The sequence below is a fragment of the Blennius ocellaris genome, assembly GCF_963422515.1.
Source record: "Blennius ocellaris genome assembly, chromosome: 14".
In the NCBI taxonomy this organism is placed as follows: Eukaryota; Metazoa; Chordata; class Actinopteri; order Blenniiformes; family Blenniidae; genus Blennius; species Blennius ocellaris.
In genome coordinates, this window is record NC_137663.1 from 23,915,026 (window position 1) to 23,939,818 (window position 24,793).

At 43.2% G+C, this 24,793-nt stretch overlaps 1 protein-coding gene across 1 annotated transcript in view; it reads right to left on the reverse strand.

The window, feature by feature from the left end:
* The window catches only part of atp2a3 (ATPase sarcoplasmic/endoplasmic reticulum Ca2+ transporting 3), a 49,981-nt gene extending 36,890 nt beyond the window's left edge, over positions 1 to 13,091 (reverse strand). Inside the window, exons 1-2 of the mRNA XM_080508792.1 lie at positions 12,765 to 13,091; positions 67 to 84 (exon numbers count right to left, since the gene is read on the reverse strand). Of these exons, the coding sequence (XP_080364918.1) occupies positions 67 to 84; positions 12,765 to 12,882 (136 nt within the window). The 5' untranslated portion in view covers positions 12,883 to 13,091. The remainder of the gene's footprint in view (positions 1 to 66; positions 85 to 12,764) is intronic.
* Between the last annotated feature and the right edge of the window lie 11,702 nt (positions 13,092 to 24,793).

Consider the following 24,793-nt stretch of genomic DNA (forward strand, 5'->3'; position numbering starts at 1 on the left):
CACAAGGCGTCTAATCGAGCGGTAAAGAAAGGAGGAACATAGCTAATGAGAAAGATCAATATTTACCTTCTTCAGCCGGGAGCTCTGTGGAGGTCGCATCACGTCGGCAACATCGGACGGGACGGAGCGGGAGGGGAGGGGAGGGGAGGGAGTAGAGAAAGACAACGATCTGTTAGTGCGTTTCATTAAGTCATCCCGACTTTGAGATGCAAGGAAACATGCAAATTGTTCTTGGTTGTGCTTGGCCGAGATGATTAAGCGCTGAAGGGTGGGAGGCAGAACGGCGCCTCAGATGGAGGTCGACGTTTCGAGCGACGCCGACATAAATTAACCGCACATCAGACACTTGGATTTAATCCACAGCGAACACACAGGCCGACATACTCTGGTGCAGTTCAAACAAATTGGGGAGCGTGAACACGGCGCGGGCAAAACACAATGTTGACGAGCTGGAGCCTGAATCATTGAAATGACCAAAGGGTCACAACAACCCGAGAAGAGCAGCAGCTCTGCTTTCCTTTGAAACACATTGTGGATACTTTGCACAAGCTTCAATGTATTCCTTTTGAAAAGCTTTCAAGAGCTGTAGACTATTGGCTGTATTGGTGTTGAAAAGGCTGAAAAAGCTTGACTTGATTTATGATGAGACTCGAGGTTACTAGTTCGCAGCATTTAGACATTTGCGAGTTCACATTACGAGACAGATGAACGATGAAGTGGTTTCTGTCAAAGAAGAAAGAAGTGCTGAAAATAAGGTTAAACTTTATCATCTTCAAGTATTTTGTTGCTGCTCACTCATTTACAAACTGACTCGTATTCTGGAGTCTTGGTAAACACAAAAACCCACAAGTGCAGCTGAAATAGTCTCAAGTTTATCTTCATTATCCCACTGGGGAGAATTTACTTTGCAGCCAAGGTTTTTCTAAAAATAAGTTCACGTTGACACATAATAAAACTTGGTGGTCCAGCGGGGAAATGGAAATTCAAATTGGTGAACAGCACTAGAGCGGAGATACACAAGACTGCAGAGATATACTAGAAAAGTGCAGACAGGCGGCCGCTAGAATAATAAATGAGATGGATAAGATGTAGTACATTACTGATCCAAACAACTGAACTGGGATTATCACAAATTACATTGAAGATTTAATAAAAATGTTTTATTTTAATAATTTCCAAACATGTTCATGAACTTAAATAAGCACCCCCTCCCCCAAGCAGGGTCCTCTTATACAATTCAAGTATATCATAAATTAGTAAATAGTAATAACATACATGTGACATATACTTATATATATATATATATATATATATAAGTATATTACACACAAGCCTGTATATGAGCATACCGACATATTAGTTACAATTATAAAGGTGGATACAAGGTATGTACCTAAACAACAAAGTTAAGTGAAAACAAAACATTCATTATGTTTTCGGCGTTTCTTTACAGGAAAATGGTGTTTGAAGACATTGAAAACTTTTTGAAACCGGCTCCAAACATGGAATTTTTCAAAAATGCACCGACTCTGTTGTGTAAACTTTTGGAAAATGCAACTTGGTGGGAACTCTTGAGCTTCTTCTCCACAGACATGGTGGAAATGCTGCGACTTAGTTAAAATGTCAAAGGGTCTTCTGTTTGCTTCAGTGCATCATAAATGTGTTGATTCGTTCCAAGAGGCCAAGCACTGATTACTTTTTTTCTTTATTAATATTGAAACCAATCGGTCAGGGAAACCTTTGTTCGTTATTCAGGCCGTTTTTCCGTTTCACAGAGTTGTGTTGGGGTCATTGATATTCATGCTACAGCTTCAGCCTCCAAACTGCTGGAGTTTACTTCAGAGTTTCAGCAGTCTGTGCCCACGGCATTAACACCCAGAGTTTTCCCTTGCAGCATGTGGGCTCGATTTCTTTTTTTCTCCCATCATTCTGTCATTATTCACACATCGGTTTTAAACAAAAGTTGTCTTTTTGGGGGGGGGGGGCTTTGTTAAAAAGACCAGCTGAGCATCTTACCCACTCTGATTTGATAACCAGAACAACACCCACCACACACGAGTCACTAGTGTAAGTTTAAAACACATCAGTCATGCTTAAAAAGAAAATAAATAAAAAACATTGACTGAAAAGTACTGTTGGTCGGTGTTGCCAAGACAAGGCACAGCCGAGCTGAGTCACAGCATTTGTCAAGTCCTCATCAAGGCCGAGGCTCAGTTATCACTGAACAGACCCAGAGGAACGAACCTGATGGACGCTGCTCACATGATTCTAAAGTTTCATCCTTTATCATGAGAAGCAGGTTCTCAACAACGTCTTACTACTACTTAATCCTCACTGCAAAACAACCCTCACGGCAATAAAAGAGTGAAGTAAAAGCTTCAATTCCAGCACTCATTACGGAATGATTGGGGGGGGGGGCAGCTATAGTTAGAAGGCCGTGGGCCGCAACCCTAAATGACAGTAGTCTTCTCCTCCCTCAGTGGAAACCTCGTGTTTCTCTGCATGTTTTGACCGCGCCGTGCAACACGAGGATCAAACGTGACCCTGAGTGGAGCGAGCTGGAAAGCGGAAGGGCCATGACGCGAGCCCACAGGCTCCTTCCAAAAACAAAAGGCCCACGGCCGCTCACGTGCAGCCGGCCGGGCCGAGGAACTACTTCATCTCCTGAAGTCATTAAGGAAAAAAAACAAAACAAACAAAAAAACGAAAATGGCTAACAAAAAAGTAAAAATACTTTATTAATCCCAGGAGGAAATTCTTTGCGAGAAAAAAAGCAACAAAAAAACTGAACCACTTCAGGTGACTTGTCTTTTTTCAGCTCCGTTTACACAACAATGATTAAGTGAAAGCCTTTTAGGTGTTCATTTAAAGGACGTCGGTTGTCGGAATTGGTTAACTTTTTGAAAACTGTTCCAAGGTGGAACTTTTCAAAAACACTCGACTCAGACTTCCGTGTAAACGGGGGGAAAAATGCAACTTTCTGGAAACGCTCAGGCTCCATCTCCGCGTAGAGGGCGTAAACTTTGCTCCTGCGCACCACGGCCATAGTAAATAGTTTTTCTGTACAACACACATTAGTAGATGGACAATAACAATGATGGAGTGTCATGACTCCCAGTCCAGATTCTCGGGGGACTTTTTATAGTTTACAACCACCCGTAATAGCGATCCAACTTCGCCGTCTGACCATATGAGTGTCCTCGCCCTCGCCATTGTTGATGTTACATTTATCTCTTTGCATGTGTGTGGTTTCATTACAAAAAACATGGACATTTTAAAATGAAATGTTGCCGTGTAAATGTGGGAATTTTTGGACATGAAAATGCCAAAATTGTGTTTAAGTGAAACGTGTGTAAACGGCCTTGTTTGGGTCGGTGAAGTCTCAGCGGGTGAAGCTGCAAGACGTTTTTACACCGACATTAAAGCTGCTCTGTTATTTGATGATGCCTCGAGTCTCAATCTGCTGAGCATTATTAGGTCTGCGTGGCCATTTAGAAAAACAGGCCAATTAGCGGAGGCCGTCTCTCAGCGCCACAAAAGACCCTCCTCAGCCTCCGCGTAATAATATCTGGTGAGTCATTGTGAGTAGCTTCTCTAAACCTGCCGTCTGGAGGCTTTTCAACAGACCAGGTTGGACACGGTTGAACTCACGGGGGGTGGCGGCGGCAGCGGCGGGTGGTATTTCTGGCTGCACTCTGCCAGCTGCAGCAGCAGAAATGTGGAGAAGTGTGTTCTGCTGTTTTCCGTGCTCCGCCAGTCTGACATAACCCTGTTTCCCCCATTACTGTGCCTCCCTTGGTTGTATAATGTTTTTTATGGCAGACAGGCTGGCTGCAAGTGGAGTGCTGGAGACAAAGAAAGGACTGACTGAAAGGACAAGACGGACAAGTGGGCAAGCGAAGGGAGGGAGGGAGGGAGGGAGGGGTAAATCGAGGGAAAGAGCTGGAGGTGTTGAATGGGGTTCCCCGGCTTCCCTCTGCCAAGGATTCCCTCCCAGTCATCTGGGCTGTGTCAACCCGAGGCTTGCCCAGGCACATTCCTGAACACTGACTTCACCTCTCTCTCCCTCTCTCCATATCCCCACAGCTCCCGCCCTCCGCCTCCTCCCTCGTGGCCCAGACAATGAATAAAAGAGGCTGTTTACGCGCAGCAGAAAAATCGAGCAGTGCCAAGCAGAGGGGAGACACTTCCTGGAGACGGTTGCCAACAACAGCAACAGGGAGACGGTTGCTGCATCCACAGAGTCAGGAAGCGACGCAGGAAACTCTCCATCTATCTGTCCGCACTGCGAATCGTCCACTGATTAAAAAAAAAAAAGGGAGCTTTCAGAGCAGCCTTTATTTTTCCTGTAGATTTAAAAACGGCCCGGTCTCCCAATATGCATTACATTTTAGTGTGGTTAAACAGCGTCAACAAGCTCAAGTTCAGGCCGTCATCTGAAAACTACTGTCACGAGAAAGTTTGCAGCAGTTGCCATGGCGACTTGGCATTCGAAGACTCCTTGAAAACGAGCGTTTCACAAGGTAGCGTGCCAGCGTCTGTCAAGATTCACCAGAATATCCGTTATGCAATCGGCAGAAAGGCGCAGAAACGCCGCCGATGACGGGCGTCAAAAACCAGAGAGCCGGGGTTGTACAGTGGTACAACTCATGCTAACTCAGCCAGTGGGTTTTGCTGCCGACTCGGTCTGGATCCACAACGCAGGAGAACGTAAGACAGGTCTATAAATATCATGACGGTAACCCCTAATGAGGGCTTCCTATATCCACTTAACCTCCTAATGTATTCCCCAGCCGGAAAGAGGTCTGCATGCATTAAGCATATCAAATGTGAAGGATAAATGCACCTCGTTCCCGCCCCTAACGTTATTATCTTTGATATGCAGACGGCATCGCAGGTAACTGTAGAGGCTGCAGCCTGACACAGTCAATGTTTCCGACATTTACACACTTTTCAGGGAGTCCTTTGCAGTAGGACTCCCCGACGGCTGAGGAGCCGACCTTAAGGCGGCAGCCGGTGCGACGGTGCCGAGTCACTAATCACTTCCCTGCCGCGCAACGAGACAAGGACACAAAGGGCCTCACATGTAGCGACACTTCAGTCGTTAAAGGCCAGGAAGGCTTTCATATTGGATTAATGCTGCTCCGCTCGAACACGTGGCGCAAAACAAAACAGGACAAAGACTCTGCTGCCAAGTGAGGATGACAGAAGAGATTAAAGAAAGCCAGACATCCTCCTGCTGAACACAATTACAAAGCGAGCGTTGTACATCCAAACAGAGGCGCTTCCCCCGTTAACCTTCAGAATGGCATTCATCCGTGCCGGGACGATTTCTCGCAGGTTTTGGTCCATACTGGGATGATGGCATCAAACAGTTGAAGATTTTTCAGCTGAAGATCTATGATGTGAAAGTTGTGTTTTCAGTGACTCCAAACAAGGTCCAGTGAAAGTGCAAATGCAAAATCTTCATTGTGTTTTTGGCGTCCAAGTCACTTTTTTCCCCTTCATAGTACACCAACAACTGTGATTGGCTGATTATCCATTTACATTAATAAATAGTTGAACAAGAGTACCACTCACTCTTCTCTTCTTTAGATAGTTTATCCTGCTATTATAAACATGCAACTCAAAAACGTTTATTCAGGCTGATGGTAGGTTTCACGCTGTGTCATTCGGAAACAGTTGGGAAGGCCCCATTTCTCAATTTACAACTTTGACATAATAACAAGCAACATGGCAGTGCGACTTTATAGCTGCTGTCAAGAGTATCGAAAAGAGGCAAAAAATCATCACATACATCAACCGAGCTCAGCAGATTCAATTTATTTTCATACGACATTTGTTGTACAGCTGCTGCTTTATGTTCTGCTGTTGACAGCTCAAACAATCATGAATGTTTTACAGTTGCAAACAGTGGGTGGATTGCACTGAAGTGCAAGAGCCTCGTAAATTAAGACGCAAATAACTAATCTGTGAAAAGAGCCAGTGTTTTTCTTAATTTCACCAAAACGTCTCATGTTCAGCGACATTAACGCAGCTTCTGGGAGCTCTCCCGCTTTTACCGCTTCCAAATTGATCTTCCAACTGAATCTTCCAACGAATTGATGAAAGCACAATTAGTCTTAAGCCAAATCAAAGCACGAGATAAAGTGTCTGAAAATATTCAAATCAATCATCTCGAGGGCACAGCATGTTTAGCAAATTCAACAGTGGTTAAAATATCAGGTGCACAGTTGGTAACTTTGCATATGGTCATGTTTCAAAAAGAAATTAATGAATTAGATTTTTTTTTAAAGTCATCAGCAGACCAAATGGGGGAGAAAAAAAAAAAAAAACGTCATCTGCGAGGCTCAGCTGCTTCCACAGTTTGCACTCTCTCGCCACATTCTTGTCCTTTTGCTCAACAAATTCCATGTAATGTCCTCATCATCTCCCCCCTCGGCAGCTGTGGACCGCTCTGCCATGCCAGTCCAGACTCTAATGAAGTCTCTCAAAAGTGAAGTCAAGTCGCTCGTTTGTGTCATACGAGTGACTCCACCACTGAAGTATTCTGAAATTACTGGGATACAATTACAACACCGCTGATCAATCCAAGTTTCCCTAAAAAGGAAAACGGTAAAGGTAAAGCGAGCAACATCAAGATATGTTGAGAATTCAATGGTCACTCGGCTAAAACTAGAACGGGCACTCAGCAGAGCGTAGACCTTCGCCAACGCCACATTTAGTTTGCGGAACCAAGTTTGCATCACTAGCGTGTTAGCCCTTAGCCCATGTCGATGCCAACTAGCCTGTCAGGCAGCAACATCGCTGTGTGAAACACTGAGCACACAGATAAACCACCACCGGAGTCAATGCGCTCACACCGGCATTTCTGGATACTTGCCGAGCCTAGAAATTAGTTGTAAACTCCGGAGCGTCTCCATGGCAACAGACACTGATCTGTTGATGTCCATGAGGTGCCTCTCACATCCGCGCTGTGTGGGATATTTCGTCAGTTTTGGGGGAACCTTTCGCCGTTAACGTCCCAAAATCTAACGGATTTGTCATTGGATGATGGAAAAACATGCCTGAAGACGTCATGCAATAGTTTTTGTGAACGGTTGCTGAGATCCATACACCAAAAAACAAAACAAAACCAAAAAAAACACTGTGTGAGTTAGACTTATTGCAGATTGTTGGACATTGGCACAGTAATACTCAGACTAGCTTAGCATTCTGATGACTTGTGGGCATAAAGCACATACGTAAAATGTTTAAAACCAGATCAAAAATACAGCAGACGCCATTGTTCGTTTGTTTTTTTTTTATTATTACCAACCTCCCTGAAAGTGCAGTTAAGCTATTCAAAAGCTTTATGGCTTTTACTAATAAGCATAATCATATGGTTTGGACAAACTTTGTTGTTTTTGTAACAAATCTAAGAATATCAACAGAAAACATTTTTGGAGCCGAAATTAGAACAGTTGTCGTCCTGGATCAGGAGCAGAATGCAGCTGCAGGAGCATCTTCCCTCGAACTATTAAACAAAAAGCTGCCGACACATCAACACTCACTTTCTGAAATGAGCTGCAACAATGGACGAAGGTAACGACTCCATTTCAGCACGAAGCAAATTACATCAACAGTCACAGCAAAGGAAAACGAGGACACGGGCAGAAAAAGGAGCACAACATCTCGCTTGCTGCAATTACATTAATTTGACTTTAGTCGTCTCTGATCAACTCGCGATTGTGCTTGTGGCGAAGACCCAGGGAGGAATCACCATGAGTGGAAGTTTCAAAGTGAAAATCTTGCATAGAGAGAATAAAGATTAGATGAGTGTATTCTTGCATCTGCCGTGAAAAAACAATGGCTCTCACAGCTCGATTGACTCTGCTGGCAAGTCATGGAGGAAAAAGGAAAAAATAACTGCTGTCAAATGAGCAGGACATGCATGAGGTGATTAGCACAGAGCTCATATCTTGTCGAGGCTCAACGCTTCCTCTTTAAGGTCACAGCTGTGCAAAAAGCCTGCTTTTTAAAAAATATATATATTTTAACATCTCACCAGACTTACAAGATGGCACCCGGCCGCTCGGTGGCCAACCAGAGCAGCTGAATGCTGTGAAAAAGAGTCAGCAATCCCCAAAACGGCAGAGCAAAATATCTGTGCTACCGCCGGGCTATTTATAGGGTTTATTCTAGGTTTAAAAACCAGAGCGCCACTTCTGCCCAATCAAATGCTCGATCCTGAGCAACTTTACAGATCTGAGCCCCGAAGCAGTGGAGACTGAAAAATTATGGGTTGGAAAAGAAAGGAAAAAAAACTGGAGAAAATAAATGTCAATAGAGGAGCATGTTGTTAATAAAGATGGTGTAAAACAGCATTACCAGCATGGGTTGGCGTGTTTGTGGGCGGTGTGTGGTGACTCTAGCCTCACACTGGGAAACTAAAGCCAAGTCCATTGGGAGTTTGCATGTTCTTCTCATGCATGCGTCGGTTTAACCCTAACCCCAAATGCTATAATGAAAAACATCTCTGAAAGGGGTCAATGTGACCCGCTACAATAAAAAGTTTTGAAAAACTGAGAACATTTAAATGATTGCAAACCCGTTTTAAAATCATTGCATAATAACTCCAAAATGCAAATGTACTTTGAATAAGGCTTGGATACATTTCAACTATAATACAAATGGTTGCCTTTTTCACAGTTTACATTCATGGACGACAACAGCTCCAATTAAAATACTTAATGACTTTTCCAGTAACTCATTTTGTATCAGCTCTTCATTGGATACCCATCATTGGAATGTCATGCATGAAATCCAATATATTAAGTTTTGCAGGCAATCATTTAGCCATATTAGTGATGCACGCTACATCGGCTGTGATTTCCCAAAACAATTATACATAACACACTGCACAAGTTATATGCAGAAGGAAATGGATGAGCCTTAAACAATGTCAGTAAATAGCGCAAGTCACATTTCATATGTAAATTGGACAAAAATGTTGCTCTGAAATAGAAAAAGATTGTTTGAATTCATCATTGATGAAGCTTTTTGTTCATAAATTTTTCTCCACATATTAAAAGTAAAAGCAAATGAGTCTTTCCTCGAGTCATTTTTAAATTATTTGTTGAGGGAAAACTCGACATCCATCACCCGCGGTGAAAGGCAGGTGATGCATATTTTACATGACGAAGTGACAAATGTGGCGCCTGAATGCAGGAGTTTAAAAGTTCAAGCTGCGATAAAGATTATATATCAAAAGAAGAAAAGTGCAGAGAAGCCACTGCAGAGAGGTTTGAAACGCTGCAGGATGAAGGTTGATGTCATATCCTGCAAGTCTTTGTGGTGCAAGTCAGAAGGCAGACGCACAGCATGCGGCGTCTGCTCTGCGGTGGGAGAAGAACCGACGTGTTCCGTGCTGCAGAACGTTAGAGCCCAACGACACACGGCATCATCTCAACACACGATGGTGACGGTGAGGAAGACGAGTGACGAGCCAGAACAGTATCCCACACTCCCGAGGACTTCGAGTTACTTTTCTACCAACTGCAACCGAGACACCGAACCGATCGGCACAACTCAACTCTAGTCGGCAGCCGACAGAGGGCCTGTTTGTTGCAGGAAGAGGAGGAGGAAACTACGCAACTTCCCTCGCGATTCAAACGCAGGAGCGAGTAAGTCAGGCCGCTTTCATGTGGAGTTGTAGAACAGGAAGAGAAACGGCAGCACAAGTGAGATCCGACCAGAGGAAGTTTGAGTTACTGGATCTGGTAAAGTTAAGTAACATCTACCAAAGTGTGAGATCACCCAACGAAAAACTCCAAGTAAAGCACAACGCCAGCAATAAGACGCGCGACGAGGCACATTAGTTCGTCTCATAAGTCGAAAACACCGTTTTTGTGAATAGAAGCACGCGCAGCCAAGGTTGGTCGCGGCCTCACGGTGCAGCGACATGCCTTACGAGGTTGATTAACCTGAATGTGTTGCGCAATCCACTCTGGAAGAGGGAGTGTCGGTGACATTCTGACAACCTGGACCTCTTCTGAAATCACCTGTGGAAAGTTATGACAAAGAATGTAAGAAAAAAAAAAAAAGATTTATTTAACATGTTTTGATTAATAATGCTTCTTAATTCTGTCACATATTAACATTTCAAAAAAAGGAAACTTGGAAATAGAATTTTTTTTCTTTTTAAAAGGAAATTCTCTTAAATGTTACAGAGAGAAAAAGATGAATCGGTAAATTAATGCACTCTGAAGAAAGGCCATCCGCCCTGGACACTCATTCACCCGAGTGTCACTTCCTTTGAAAACTGGCTCCACCTCCACCTTCAAATAGGAAAAGTTGATTGCTCCTGGGGACAAAATGCCCTTTTAGTGACACTTTCTAAAAATGAACACTGTGCACCTTTGAAAGTGGCCACGTGTGTGTGCACACAAGACAAGACAAGACAAAAAAAAAAAAATCACCTTCTTCATACTCCCACTCACAGCGAGAGGCCTGCGACTTCCTCTTTACAACATCAACTCCATCAGAATGAAAGCGATCAATTACATGCAAATACATGCAGCCGCATGCCTTCGGGGCGCGTCTGAATGAGGAGACGAGGCGTCGAGTACACCGAGACTCGCCTGCAGCCGGCCTCCTCTCAGCAGCAACACGCCGATCGGATCGGAACGTACGGTGCAGCCCGAGAGGGGAGCTTCTGCATCGCGACGCACGAGAGTGCCGGCGGAAAGCCACAAAGCCTCCTCGTCACTCAACCGTCTTATCTCGCAGAGCAGCAGCGAAAAGAACAAGCGGCGAGCTCTGCTGCAATGTCACAGAAGGGAGGAGGACTCGGCCAAGAGGGCCAGTTGGGTTGCTGGTTCGATCCATCATCCTTGTGGACGCCAGGTGTGCAGGCACCTCGCAATGGCAAGACAAAACGGTTCCGGACTGCTCAAGCGGCAAAGCGAGCTATATAACTAAAGTCCATTTAAAATCCATTCACAAGAGATTAGAGAATGGATGGGTCTGTAAAAAAGAAATAAAAAAAAAAGCAATCCCCACACGCAGTGGCTCCATCTTTGACCTCTGAATTACCTACCGAGGTATTAGAAGAAGATTCACTGCCATCGTGTTTTGGCTGCGAGGACAGAAGACGTTTCTGGGGCACCAGTCGCGGAGTCCAACTCCCTCATCCAGAGATCCAGCTGTAGAGCCGGAGCGTGAAGCCTCCCGAGGCCCACGCAGGATTGTTTACGTCCGACGCCCGAGGATCTTCCCCGGCGTGTCGATGCAGCCGACTCATGCTCGTTTTGTTTTAAGTTTTTAAACCCCTCATGTGTACACAGAGACACGAATCGTGATCTCAGCTGCACGTGGACGTTCTTCTGTTAATGGATCCTGCTGATAATAAGGTCGTGTCGAGCGTCAGTGGGGGGGGGGGGGGGGGGGGGGGGGACGCCTCCAGAGCCTCGGCTCCCAAGTCTGTGGTTCGTATGCAGAGAGTGGAAAAAGCCATTTAGCAGCCGTACATCACTCTTCAACGACAAGCACCGAGATAGTAAACAAGCAAGTCTGAGGCTGCTTTAACATTTTTTTACCTTCATGAAGCAGTGTACAAGCCCAGAGACATTTGAAAAAAGAAAAAAAAAAGAAAAGGGCATTCCCTCCTTGACCCCCCCCCCCCTCCCCCCTCCCCCCCTCCTCTTATTTCTGTGCAACACGCTCGCACAAGGCAGGAAGTTCACAGCTAAGAGCGAAAGATGTTATCTGCCGCGAGACGTTGCCTATTTTTCCATGAAGTCATCACAAGCCCCTGGGGAGAGCGGCTGGCTGCAACAAAAGGGCTTCTGTTGGACGGGCACAGTGCGCCGCTCCACTCCACAGCTTGGCCGCACATGCAAATGACAGGAGAAGTGGGGAAAGGTGTGCTGATGTCAGGTCCGACATGGAAATCACTCCTCCATGTCAGACCGTGTGTGTATGTGTGTATGTGTGTGTGTGTTAGATGAGGAAGCTGCAAACGGACTAAACTGGACACCTGCAACTAGTTTTAGTCAACAAAATCCCTCTGATCTTGGTCACTTTGAAGGATCCAGTCCTCTTCCCTCTGCCATGTTGTAATCTGAACTCAGAAGTATAGTTCAGGTGCAGAGCAACTGCTGGAAGTGAAAACAGGTTGTTCAACATTTTCAGCTTCATGTATCTTCACCTCTTCTTCATCTCCTGGAGTCTGATCCTGTACTGCTACGCACTTCCTGATCCCTACATGACCGCCAGGGATGCGTGTGTGTGTGTGTGTGTGTGTGTGTGTGTGTGTGTGTGTGTGTGTGTGTGTCCTCCTAAACAGTTTCACACACGTCAATCCAGGAAGGAGTTTTGTTTTTTTTGTATCCGTTTTGTCCTGTACAAGCCACTTTGCAGTAGTTTGGCACCAGAGCTGACGTGAAATGATCATTTGAATGAGGAAACAAAGTAGCTGGGTTATGAATAGTTAGATTAAATTTGTTTATTTGCATTTGATCCCGTGTGTGAGAGCGTATGTATGTGTTTTCAGTACATGCATGTGTCACACATTTCAACTGACAGTGTCGCCAGAGGGAATAACATTGTTTTTTTATTTTTTTGTTTTTCTTTGCGCGCACGATGTGCCTCAGCTTGACGCGCAGCAGCGGCGGTGGCGGTTGAGGGATTTCCTGGCACATGCCGCGATGGGTTAACAGCCTGTAAATACGCACCACCTCTGAAGTGAAGTGAAGAGAGGAAATGATGAATCAAGTACTCACCGTTCGGTCCGTATCTCTCCACATTGACTCGGACCTGCTCCAGAGTCAGACCAGTGTTCTCGTTCACGCCGAAGTTGTCTAAAACTTCAGACGCAGATTTAGTGTGCGCATTTTCCATCTTGGTGGACAAGGGCTTTTAGATGATCGGATCGAAATGCATGTAGCTGGGGAACATCTACTGTGGCAGCCGGAGCGCGTGCAGAGGGGAGGCGGCCGAAACAGCAGTAATTTCCACGGATGGTCGGTTGACGCGCTGGGTTGTGCTCGGGTCACCTGTGCCCCCCTGAAGAAAACCTCCGGACCGGCGGTTTAAGACGCTGCTGCTGCTGCTGCCTCTCTGCTGCCTGACTGCCGCCTACAGCTTCATCTCCGTCTGAAGGTGTGCTGAGTCTGTGCCGGCGCGGACCGCCTCTTGGCCGTTGAGCACTCCCTCCTGCGCTCCCATTGGCTGCGCGTACCTGAGCGCAGCGCGGCGCGGCGTAGCGCGGTGCCGCGGTGCGTAAAAGCGCAGAGCCGCAGTTCGTCCTCACTGCTCTCACTGCTTCTCATCTGAAGTTTGATCTTATTCCTCCAAACTTGAGTTCAGTTCGGTGCACGCCAATGGTCCTGGAGAGGAGAGGAGACACAGTGCGTCGTTCAAGGGCATCCTTAACCCTTTATAGGACGTGCACCGGAATAATACTTAAACGTTTATACCGAGGTTTGCAAAGCCAATACGTAGTTTGAATTCAGTCATTCAATTCAATTCAACTTTATTTATATAGCACCAAATACAACGCTGTCATCTCTAGGTGCTTTTAACAGAGAAAAGAGAAAAACCCGACGACCCAAACAAAATGTATCATACAATTATATTATATTATATTATATTATATTATAAGAAAGAAGTAGGAAGAACAGCATCTCAAAACATAAAAAAAAATAACATTTGAAGCTTTAACATCATGATTAACTTATAAACCTAAACATATTGGAACTCTATATTGATAACAACAACCTGTTAATCTACATCCCATCCTTATCTACCCCACACAGAAAACGTAAAGGGAGCTGCCAACTCTTACAAAGTCACGTTACCTCAAAGATCACACGCCTCAGGTAGTCTCATGTAATCCTTTAGTTGACATGAGACTTCCAGATACATTTCACTGATGATATGATTTGTTCTGAAAATGTATTTTTATAATGTATGAGTAAGTTATTTTTAAAATGATAAATGAAATCAGGTAAGTTGGGACAAATGTGCATCAATCTGTTGATTCATCATCTTCAATTTGATTAAACTTTTGACTGTTGGAAGGATAAAACAAATCTCAGCTCACAATGTCTTTTTAGGACAAAGAGACGATTCAGAAAAACATTTAAGTTTAACATACATATCATGGTGAGAGATAATCCACATATACACGAGGAGAACATGCAAACTCCTTGCAAAAGTCTGTGAGCAAGGAGTCAAACAGGGGTGCTAACCACTACGCCACCATGTAGTCTGGAGAAACAAGTTCTCTTTTTATAATAAATGTTTGTTTTAATAAGATTAATTGGAGTTTTGTTCTAGCATCCTTTTCCAGGCACAGTGAAGTCACAGCACGAGTCCACATGAATGAAGCCCCGAAGCGGGTTGCACAAATATGATGTTGATCCAGTCAATTAGACCGGTTTTACTTTTTCTCTGAAAAGCTCAATACAAAAATAAGACGGACTAATTCTTCAGTTTACAGAGACACTGCACTCCCCCCCGGGCCATTTTCCACTCCGCGGCTGTTCTCACAAGTGACAAAAGGGAGCAGAAAGACAGCTGTAATTTGTGGTGTGCTCTGAAGACAGCATGTAATCACTTGAAATGAAGATCATTTCTGGATTCATCCATTTGACTCGCCCCCAACCCGGCGAAGAGGGGGCTGAGCAACTTGAACTAATAGCTCTGTCAGCAGGTTTTTGGCTTGAAAATCACAGAATCTTTATTTTCAAGAGCTGCGCTGACATCATGCAAGTGCTCACAAGAATGATGGCAGGATGGAAGAGATGTTTTTTTTGTTTTTTTCCTATTTGCAGTTTACAGTCACGTTTGTGTGCAAAAGGAGGAAAGAATGAAGTAATGAGCAACATACAGGTTTTGTATTGCCAGAGATCAGGGGGGGAAAAAAGGCATCTATGGAAAAAAAAAAAAAAGGCTTGATGTCGTCTAACTCCAGGAGGAAATGAAGTTTTCCACTTTTAAAAGTCAGCTGTCGATTTCAACCTTTGTCTGTGGTTTTATTTAAAATCTTTACTCAAAAGTCTTGGAACTTTTGAGAACAATTCTACAGGAAACAAACGTCAATGGAAAATACACAACAACGAAAACATGCGAAATGTGAATTTCTTTTATCTTGTCACTTCAGTTGTTTTTGGCACACTCCCAACTTCTGTGATCTACGTCCTTGTCACATAGTCAGACTGTTGCATTCTCGGCTCTCCTGGTATTGGGAAGCAGACCTCAGGACCGAAGCTGAATGCAGAGCGTCCAGATTCAAGCGAGACTGCGGACTCTGTTTTTACTCAAGAGTTAACAAGACGCAGATGTAAAACATACATTCTTTTAAATATACTATTTAAATTCTCCCTGTATCTCTATAAAATCCTCAGAATTAAAGTTTAACCCCAATAAATATAAATATGGTAGATATGATCAGTGTCTGACCTAAAATGTCACTTAGTGAGTAAAGTGTCATTTGTTCTGACCTTGGAACTCAAAAAGTCCTCAACTCAGAGAACAAAGTCACTTTAACCCTTTGAAGCGAGCGGCCATGTTTTTTCTGTTCATGTTCACCATGTTTTACGATACCAATAGATCTTAAATGAATATCTGGTTTAGATCCCGGTTAACATGATGACGTTCTCAAATGAAAACACAAATCTTCCGTCTTTGTCGTCCGTTTACATGACAACGGTGGTTACAGTCACTTTTTGAAAACGGTTCCCAAGGCGGGACGCTCCGGCTCCATTGTCAGGCAAACAAGGTCAAAACATAACTTTCTGGAAAAAGCTCAGACTCCTTAAATTTGTAGACGGCGGAAACGCGGCGACTGCACATGCTCACTACGGCCGTAGTAAATAGTTCTTCTGGACATGTGCGGAATAGAAATCCAACTTGGCCCATGGTCTGCCATTGTTAATGCTTATATTGTATTCTTTATCTGTGCTAAATCTGTTTCCGGTCCAAATTGGTCCAAGCAAGTGTTGTATCTGATCAGTGACATTTCTGAAATATGTGCTTTGTGTGAAACTTGAACGTTAATAAACATCACAAGTTTTAAAAAGTGTCACCATTTCTGGCATGGAGCCATTGGCACTTGAACCCCATCAACTCCCCCTCGTCTTCAGACAGGGCGATTCATCCCTGCCACTAAAAATATTGTTACCAATATTGTATTATCTATCATGATTTGAATCACTCGCTGCTTTCCTGTGAGTTTGAGCAGCACACATACACATATTCAGTCTTAGGGAATGGTCCATTGCATCAGAGACAATTCTTTGCATGTCATTTAATGACGCTCCTCTGAGACTTCTACTTCCTGGAGAGCTGTTATTTCCTGGAAAACAGAGTGGCTGACATCACACAACATGAAAAGTAGGTGTAATAAAAACCTCACCCTGACCTCTTGTGCCAAATCAAACTCTATTTCTCCCTCTTACTTCATGTTTTCAACCCCTTCCTCCCCAAGGACACCCATAGATTGCCTTTTAGGAAAAAAAAAACACATAACTTACCAAATCCTTACAGTGAGGCCAAACACTGGAGGACACCCGCTGGGGTTTAGAAGAAGGATGTGAAGGCCGTTGATCTGGTTTTCTTTCTTCACGTGCAAAACTCATTTCGACAACCTTGGAGCAGGAACAGCTCGGACCCCCTCTGTGATCCCCGGCATCGTATCAAAGGTTTTCAGGTCCAAGGTTGGGAACCACTCCTCGTGAACAGTGGCTCACTCGTCTGACTCAGTGTATTATAAACGCTGAGCGGCCATTACAGGAACATTAGTGTTTACAATGCATTACAGCTTCTGAATGTGGAGCCCCTGTGGAGTGGATGCTTCTGGGGGGGGGGGGGGGGATTCAGGAGTTTATTGATGCAGTGGCAGAAGTTTAATGAATTTGCCCATTCATGGCCAACTGGGGGAAGAATCAGCCGACTACACTCGAGCATGGAAACCGGAGCTCTGCATTTCCCCTCCATCACTCTATCGTGAGCGCGAGGTTACTGCAGCACAATCTCCCCACAGTGCTGCAGGAGATCGCCCGCACTCGACTGGGACCTTGATGGGCCCAAAGTATGAAAGGAACAGGGTGCTCCAATTCTGTCTTTGCTCACAGCTGGCCTCTTCTCTCACACTACATTAAAAAAAAAAAAGGACGAAAAGAAAAACCTGTATTTATATCTGGCGCTTATGTAACTTTCAGAACTGCTGTCTGGAGGCTGGTAGTGGGCTACATGAAGTTCTTGGATGCCTACAAGTGTTCTCTCCTACTGGCTTTGCCTCTTCCGACGTTCAAATTCAAAGATGGCTATTTTTTTTTTTTTTCTTTTTGTATTGAATATCAGACCCCACTACGGTCGTCCACAGATCCCCCAGCAGACAAGCATGACTACAATCACAGGTTCCACTCATCCTGCTCGCTGCTGCCCACTCACATGCACAGTTGGAGAGATTATCATTAGTCATCAGCAGCTCTGACTCTGTGTGTGTGTGTGTGAGAGAGAGAAAGAGAGAGAGAGAGAGAGAGAGAGAGAGAGAGAGAGAGAGAGCGAGAGTACCTGCATGAGCCCCCCTCCAATACCAAAGCTCTTATGAAAAGGAAACAACCCCCAGAGCCCCCACACTTCAGCTTACTCCCTCTTTCCCCTCCAGTGGCGCACACTGGGGGTCTGTGCGAGCCTTCATGCCAGCCACACATTTTCCACACGCCGCTGCCTTCCAAATGCATTTGCCTCTTTGCTTGCAGTGCTCTGATGGAAATGAGCCGTGGCCTTCCAGGCATTAAAAAAAAAAAAAAAAAAAAAAAAATTGAGATATTTCCCCACCATATTTGCACGTGACGTATCAAACGCCCACTATGAATTCACCCTGAACTTAAGGAAAGATAATGTAAGGTTGGACTCTGGGGAAAACAGAGACACAGGCTCGGTTGATGTTTATCGTCATGCAGCCTCGGGTGACAAACATCTGCTGCCGCCGCCGACTTTGAATCAAGGGGATGCTGGCGATGCGAGTCGACGACAGTCTGGAGCAGCTGCACCTGACAAGCTGCCCAAGTGGCGAGTCTACTCCGTCCATTAATAACCCCCCCCCCTCCCATCATCCCGGCTGCCTCGCGTCATCCTCGTTCGCATCTGTGAGAAAGTCATTTCACAGTCTGGAGCAGCGGGATGCCCCGCCGCCTGTCAGAGCCCAGAGGACCAGGAAAATGTCTGAATACCAGAGGAGAACTACCAGCTCCAATGCTGTACGAGCATCGTCTAAATATTTCAATGAGCTTCGCAGTATTTAAAAGGCATTTACCTTTTTATATCATGAGAAAGAAATCATGCCTGTGCAATTATCCAAAGTGAAAAGATAGACAAGTAAACATGCAAAGTACTGTAAACACTGTCACAATAATCCAGCCTGCTGAAAATAAATGCATGAACAAGTTTCTCTGAAGGTTGTTTGGTCAAAAATCCTTTAAATCTTGCAATAGTTTCTATATGGTAGTGAGCTGATTTTGTTATTGTCTTAATGCGGTCGCTGAATTTCAGGTCTGAGTCCAAAATTACATCCACATCTCTGCGATTACATATCCTGAGTGACATGAAGACTTTTAACCTTTTCTCTCTGGGGCCAAAAATAGTTATCTCAGTTTTCATTTTTGCTGAGTTAAGTTGTAAAAACCTGTGACACATTCACTCATCATCAGCAGGTTTACGGGACTTTAGCCTTTCATCGACACTGACATAGAGAGCTGAGTGTCATCTGCATAATTATGATATGAGAAGTTTTAAGGTTCCAGGATAATCATATATGTGGAAAATTACTCATAATCTGAAAGATATATCCTCATTTATGCTTCACAATGATACTTAGTGCTTTAATTCATCAATTGGAGTCATCTCTGCGTGGTATTTCACTGCTGGCTTGACTTTGTGCAAAGTGACATTTCAACAAAGTTTTGCAAAGCATGTGAGCAATGGTGACGGTACGCCTCGTGTTTTGAAAAAAACAAAAACAACAACAAAAAAACAAATCTTAATATAACAGGAGAAAGTGCAGCTATTCATTCTGTTATGCAAATGTAATGAAAGCAATCTGTAATTATGAAAAAAGGCTTTATTACAAAGCCATAAGTGTGACAGATCCAACAGTGGTAAAGATTTATATTGAGATATTATATTCATTAAAAGAGGAAAGAAAAGGAAGAGGAAAAACATCACAGGATGCAAATAGATTGACTGGAGATGAGGGAGGGTTTAATAAGTCCATGCTTCCTACGCCTTTTTGTGCATTTGAGGTGTTGATTGTATTCATTGATTATTATTCATTCAATACAGTGTTGTTGCTCTTAAATATTCTGAATAGATTCAACAGATTTAAGATTCCTTTTATTGTGAAAATGGCCACTTACAAAAATAAAATGTAAAATTAATCTGGTGTTTCACCATTGATGTGGGAGACATCGAGGCCTTGATTTGATTTTTAAAGATATTTCTTTCAAAAAGATTTTTGTCACGTATCCCGGTGGTTTTAATCACTTTGAAAGAGAGACACATTTTCACCCCTGCAGTGGAAATCATTTATCAAAAGACAAAATACAAAAGCAGAGGGACGTTATATTTGTGTGTTTCATTACAAAAACAAACAACAGCAACCGCAAGTGACCCAACATGAAAACTACATAATTTTCAGTGGGTTCTTTTCTGTTTCCGTGTAAACATACATGGTTTTCAAAATGTTGTTGTGTAAACAGGGTCTTCAATGTAGATATTAAATCTAAAGTGATCTCTTCCAGGAGACAATCGACAAGATAATATCATGTTTGTGTATTATTCTGTGTCTAAGGCATATTTAAGTAAAACTATAATATTGCATTTTTGATGTTGCAAATTACTTTCTTTTGTGAATACTTGACATTTACGAAGTGTTGACTGTTCAATGAGAGGTGTGATGTGCTGGCAGCTCTGCAGGCAACCTGGGTTAAACTGCAGGAAACAGAAGTCACGTATTTCTCAAGTGGAATCATGAGAAGCAATAATTACACCTGCAGGAGTTCGAAGAAAAGGCTTATATATAAAAAGAGTGATGTAAAGAACAGGACTGGGAAAGTGGAGTGGAGGAGTGTTCAAGAGATGGACTTTAACTCTGGAAACAGGTTTTTGAACAATGTGTTAAAAGTAAATGATAAAAAAAACATAGCAAAATCCTTGATTATGTGACATTTCAAATTCTAAATCAGGAATCCAAACCTAACCAAAGATCAAATTGTTTATTGTCCCAATGACAAAGCTGATTCCTAATGTTATAAATTGGTGTTAACAGGTGGTTGTTATCGTCCCACGTCGATGTGACAGATGAGAACAAATCATTCGAGGTGGCTGTGTGCTTTGGGATTTAAAAAAAACAAAACAACAACAACAACAACCACCTGAGAAATCATTCCGAGTTGTTGTGATCGTCACGATCAGCGCTGATGTTTGTGGTTGAAGTAAACAAACTGCACAACCTCTGACAGGCCATTTTCCACACCTGCTCATCGGCTAAACAAAACCCGCGTTTCAATTCCGAGGAGACACAAACATCACGAAGATCACTGCCACCGCCGCCGCCGCCGCCACCGCTGCAGCATCGAGTCATGATGAGTCACTTTGATGACGGCTTCATCCTGTCAATCAGTTCGTCAGGATCAAATGCCTCACATGAGGCAATTACCCATGTGAGTGATGATGTGTGTTTAATAGGCAGGTCAATGCAGGCCCCACACACACACACACACACACACACACACACACACACACACACACACACACACACACACACACACACACACACACACACACACACACACACACACACACACACACACACACACACACACACACACCAACAGAGCAGAGCCTGGAGGGTAAAGTAAATGATGCTCACGTCTTGATGCCAGATCGTCCACAGCTGAAGGAATTTTGAGCAAACACTGATCTGATGAGTATGTTGATAATTACTGCAAACAGATTAAGAATTCAGACGGTGTCATCATTTGACGTTTTGACAAAGCACAACACAGTCAGTCCATTATCTCCCAATGCAAAACATCTGGAATATGATTTCCTCTGCCACACAGTCGTGTCGCGTTTACCGCAGTGGCATGAGCCCAGCTCCGAGTTAGATTTAGATTAAACGTGTTGCTTCGGTTCTTCTCATGTCTTCCACTCCTTCATAAGTTTGATATTATTTCAGTGTTTGATCAACAATCCAGTTTCCTCCCCTGGGGTGATTGTGTGTAGCTGCACACAGAAACACCCTGAACTACATTTATATTCACCACGTTTTGAGAGTGTTAATCATGCAAAACCAGTCAAATTGACCTGGACAAGCTGCTGCAGTTTTCCACACCCATCTTTTTGAAGAAATCCTGAGTTTTTCCTGAAAAGACTCACCCTGAGATGAGAGTCAAATAATTAAGATAAAAGAAAAACAAAAACAGTTCAATTCACAGCTACCAATCTGGACATAAAGCTTTGACCACAAGATAATTGAATTTTCTGATGCCCCTTTGAAAGACATACAACTCAGAAATGATCCAGATAATAAGAAAAGTACAAGGAAAAACAACAACCCCAATGAAGTATTCAAGATATTAACCCGACTGCATCCCAGCTAAAAATCATCGTTTCCATCAGTGTTGTGACAACAAATGTTCACAATATTCTGCACTCATGCAAAAATAAGAACAATGCTGAATAATATATGTTGAAAAGATAAAAAGGATTCGACTTGGCTTCCTGGCTTGTCTTCAGTCCTGCTAATGCTAATAATAGCATCGATATGAAGCCCGAACTTGCCTTCTGTCTCTCTTCACGCTCTTCCCTTAACTAGACGTCGCTGATTTGACAGATCATCTCCACCAATTAACTCACAACATGAAACAATGTCAACAAGTGCAGAGATTTCAGAATTCTGAGCTCCGACGTGGCGTTAAATCTGCTGGTATGAATACGGAGTCGCAGCAGCGACGGAGCTTCAAACTGTGTGAACAACATGGAGAGGATTTCCACACCTGTCATGATCGAAGAGGTGATGCTTCAAACTATTTTTTTACTCCCTTTTTATCCGTTTCTTGAAGTTCGATAATTTCTTCACTCTAATTACCAACCAGGACAAACCAGGCTATTTAAGACCAAGTGTCACATTTCTACTACTTCTTGCTGACAACCCCCCCCCCCCCCCCCCCCCCCCAAAAAAAATCCACATTTTCAAACCCACTTGACAATAATATGATTTAACACGTCACTGCTCAGGGAACCAGATTTCATTACATTCACTTACATTCTCCAAAGCTGTCATGAGAGGCAGAATCATTTCTTATTCATCATATAATAACAAAAAGGAGAAAAAAATACGGAAAAAGAATTAGAAGATAAAATTGAAGCCTTGGAAACAGCTCATGCTCCTCTCAAGACCATTTATTGATTAAGGAAAATTAAAACAGACTTGTCGTTTTCATAAAATCATAAAATAATTGAACTTAAAATACAATTTCAACTGCAGAGATAATGTTTTGGGGACTTTGACCATTGGAATAAATCTTGCCGATTCCAAGCCAATCAGTTGAAATGAAATAAACAAAAATTTAAAATTTCCTCAGTTAAAACCCACAATGGTAAAATCGCTGTTGACCCTCAAGAAATAAACAATACATTCAGGGATTTCTATTAAAAAAACTTCTTCTCAGCACAGTTCATCTTCCAAAATTAAAAGAGGATCAGATAGAAAGACCCAGAAGCTTCAATAGAAGAACTGCATGAAGCTCTCCAGCACATGCCTGATGGTAAAGCCCGAGGACCCCTCGGATGCCCCGCTGAATTCTACTAAGAATTCTGGTCTTTACTCTGACCAATTGAAATTTTTTTTAGGATGATTGAGAAAATTAAAGAATCTTCAACTCTCCCTCCATATGTGAAATGTGCGAAGATTAATCTTCTTTTAAAACTGGATAAAATACCTAGACTCCGGCGAGCTATTGCCTGATATCACTAATCAGTAAAGATGAAAATAATTAGTAAAGCATTAGCAAGCAGAATGGAAAAAAATTACACCCCTCATCATACACCCGGATCAAACTGGGTTCATTAGAGGACCAACACTCCACTAACAATAGATTAATTTGTCTTATAGACCAGTGATTCCCAACCGGGGGTACGCGGACCCCTAGGGGTACGCGAGGGTATTGCAGGGGGTACGCAGAAAGATTATAAATTAGCCTACAGTATCCACACACACAAAAAAAAAATTAATACTATATTATATTGTATTATATCATTAATTTTAGTAAGGCCATACGTTTATTTTCCATGAGTAGCAGTTCGTCCACAGTGATTGTAACACTACAATGCACATAATATGAAAAGACTATAAAGTGGCGCGCTTTAAAAAAAAAAAAAAAAAAAAAAAGGTTCACGTTCTTGCTGCGGGCGCGCACGATTCGCGAAGCTAGCTAACTCTAGCTGCATACCGACTGTAAACATGGATGCATGGCTAGGCAGGAGTAAACGTCCAGCTACCGCTACTGCTACCGTCGCCTCGGACGCAGGCACAGGGGAGCCCAGTGAAAAAAGGAATTATGAAAGACTTATGAAAGACAAGCAAGCGCAAGTGTCTCATTAAAAGGTATGTTTTTACACTCACAATAATTGTTTTATTTAAATGAGCAGTTGGATAGATAGAAAGACAAAGGGTTAAATATAAGTACACATTAAGGTGAATAATCACACACGAGAGAGGGGGTACTTTTCACATGGAAACCAGCTCAAGGGGTACACTGGTCAAAAAAGGTTGGGAACCACTGTTATAGACCACCGCCACTACAACGAACAAAAGGCTATTATCACCTCCTTAGATGAAGAAAAACCCTCTGATAGGGTCATTTGGAAATTCTTACTCACTATGCTACAGAAATGGAGACAAACGATCAAACTTTTCCAAGCTTCAATTTTGAAAGAGGCACCAGGCAGGATATAGCTCATAATTGAAACAAATATTACGCCAACATACAAAGAATTTGAAGGATAAATCCAGAAATTACTTCCGAATGGGAACATTAAAGTGCTGCACTGCACATCAAATCACTTCGGTGACTTCAGCCGACTTCACCAGACTCAACATGAAATAGCATTGATTTCCACTGAGATCTGAGATTCAAAATGTTGGTTTAAATGCAGTTTTTTGTGGCTTCATACTTTTACACACCACCACAATAGCATGTGGTCAATTCATTTTGAAGGAAGTTGTTGTTGTTTTTTTTGCTCTCTATGAAAGTTTGGTGTTTTCTTCTGCTGTAACAGCATAATCATATACAGTATGAAGCTTTACATGGTTTTGAAAGTGAAATTTAGCTATGCTGCTCGAGAAGTTTAGCATCTAAGAATGTCTGTTTTAGTTGTGAAAGGCTGCAGACCCCTGACTTAATCTAATATGTGTCTTTAATCGCTCAAACAGGGGATACGGGAAACTTTGCTTGATTTTCTATTCAAGCTGCGATAAAAGCACGGTGGAGCAGTAATTAACGCTCTCGGCGAGAAGGTCTGGCTTAAAATACCGACCGGGCATTTCTGTGTGGGGTTTGCATGTTCTCCCCTTTTGTGTGTGTGTGTGTGTGTGTGTGTGTGTGTGTGTGTGTGTGTGTGTGTGTGTGTGTGTGTGTGTGTGTGTGTGTGTGTGTGTGTGTGTGTGTGTGTGTGTGTGTGTGTGTGTGTGCGTGTGTTTTCTCCGACCACAAGGAACAACAACAACAACCACTCCGAT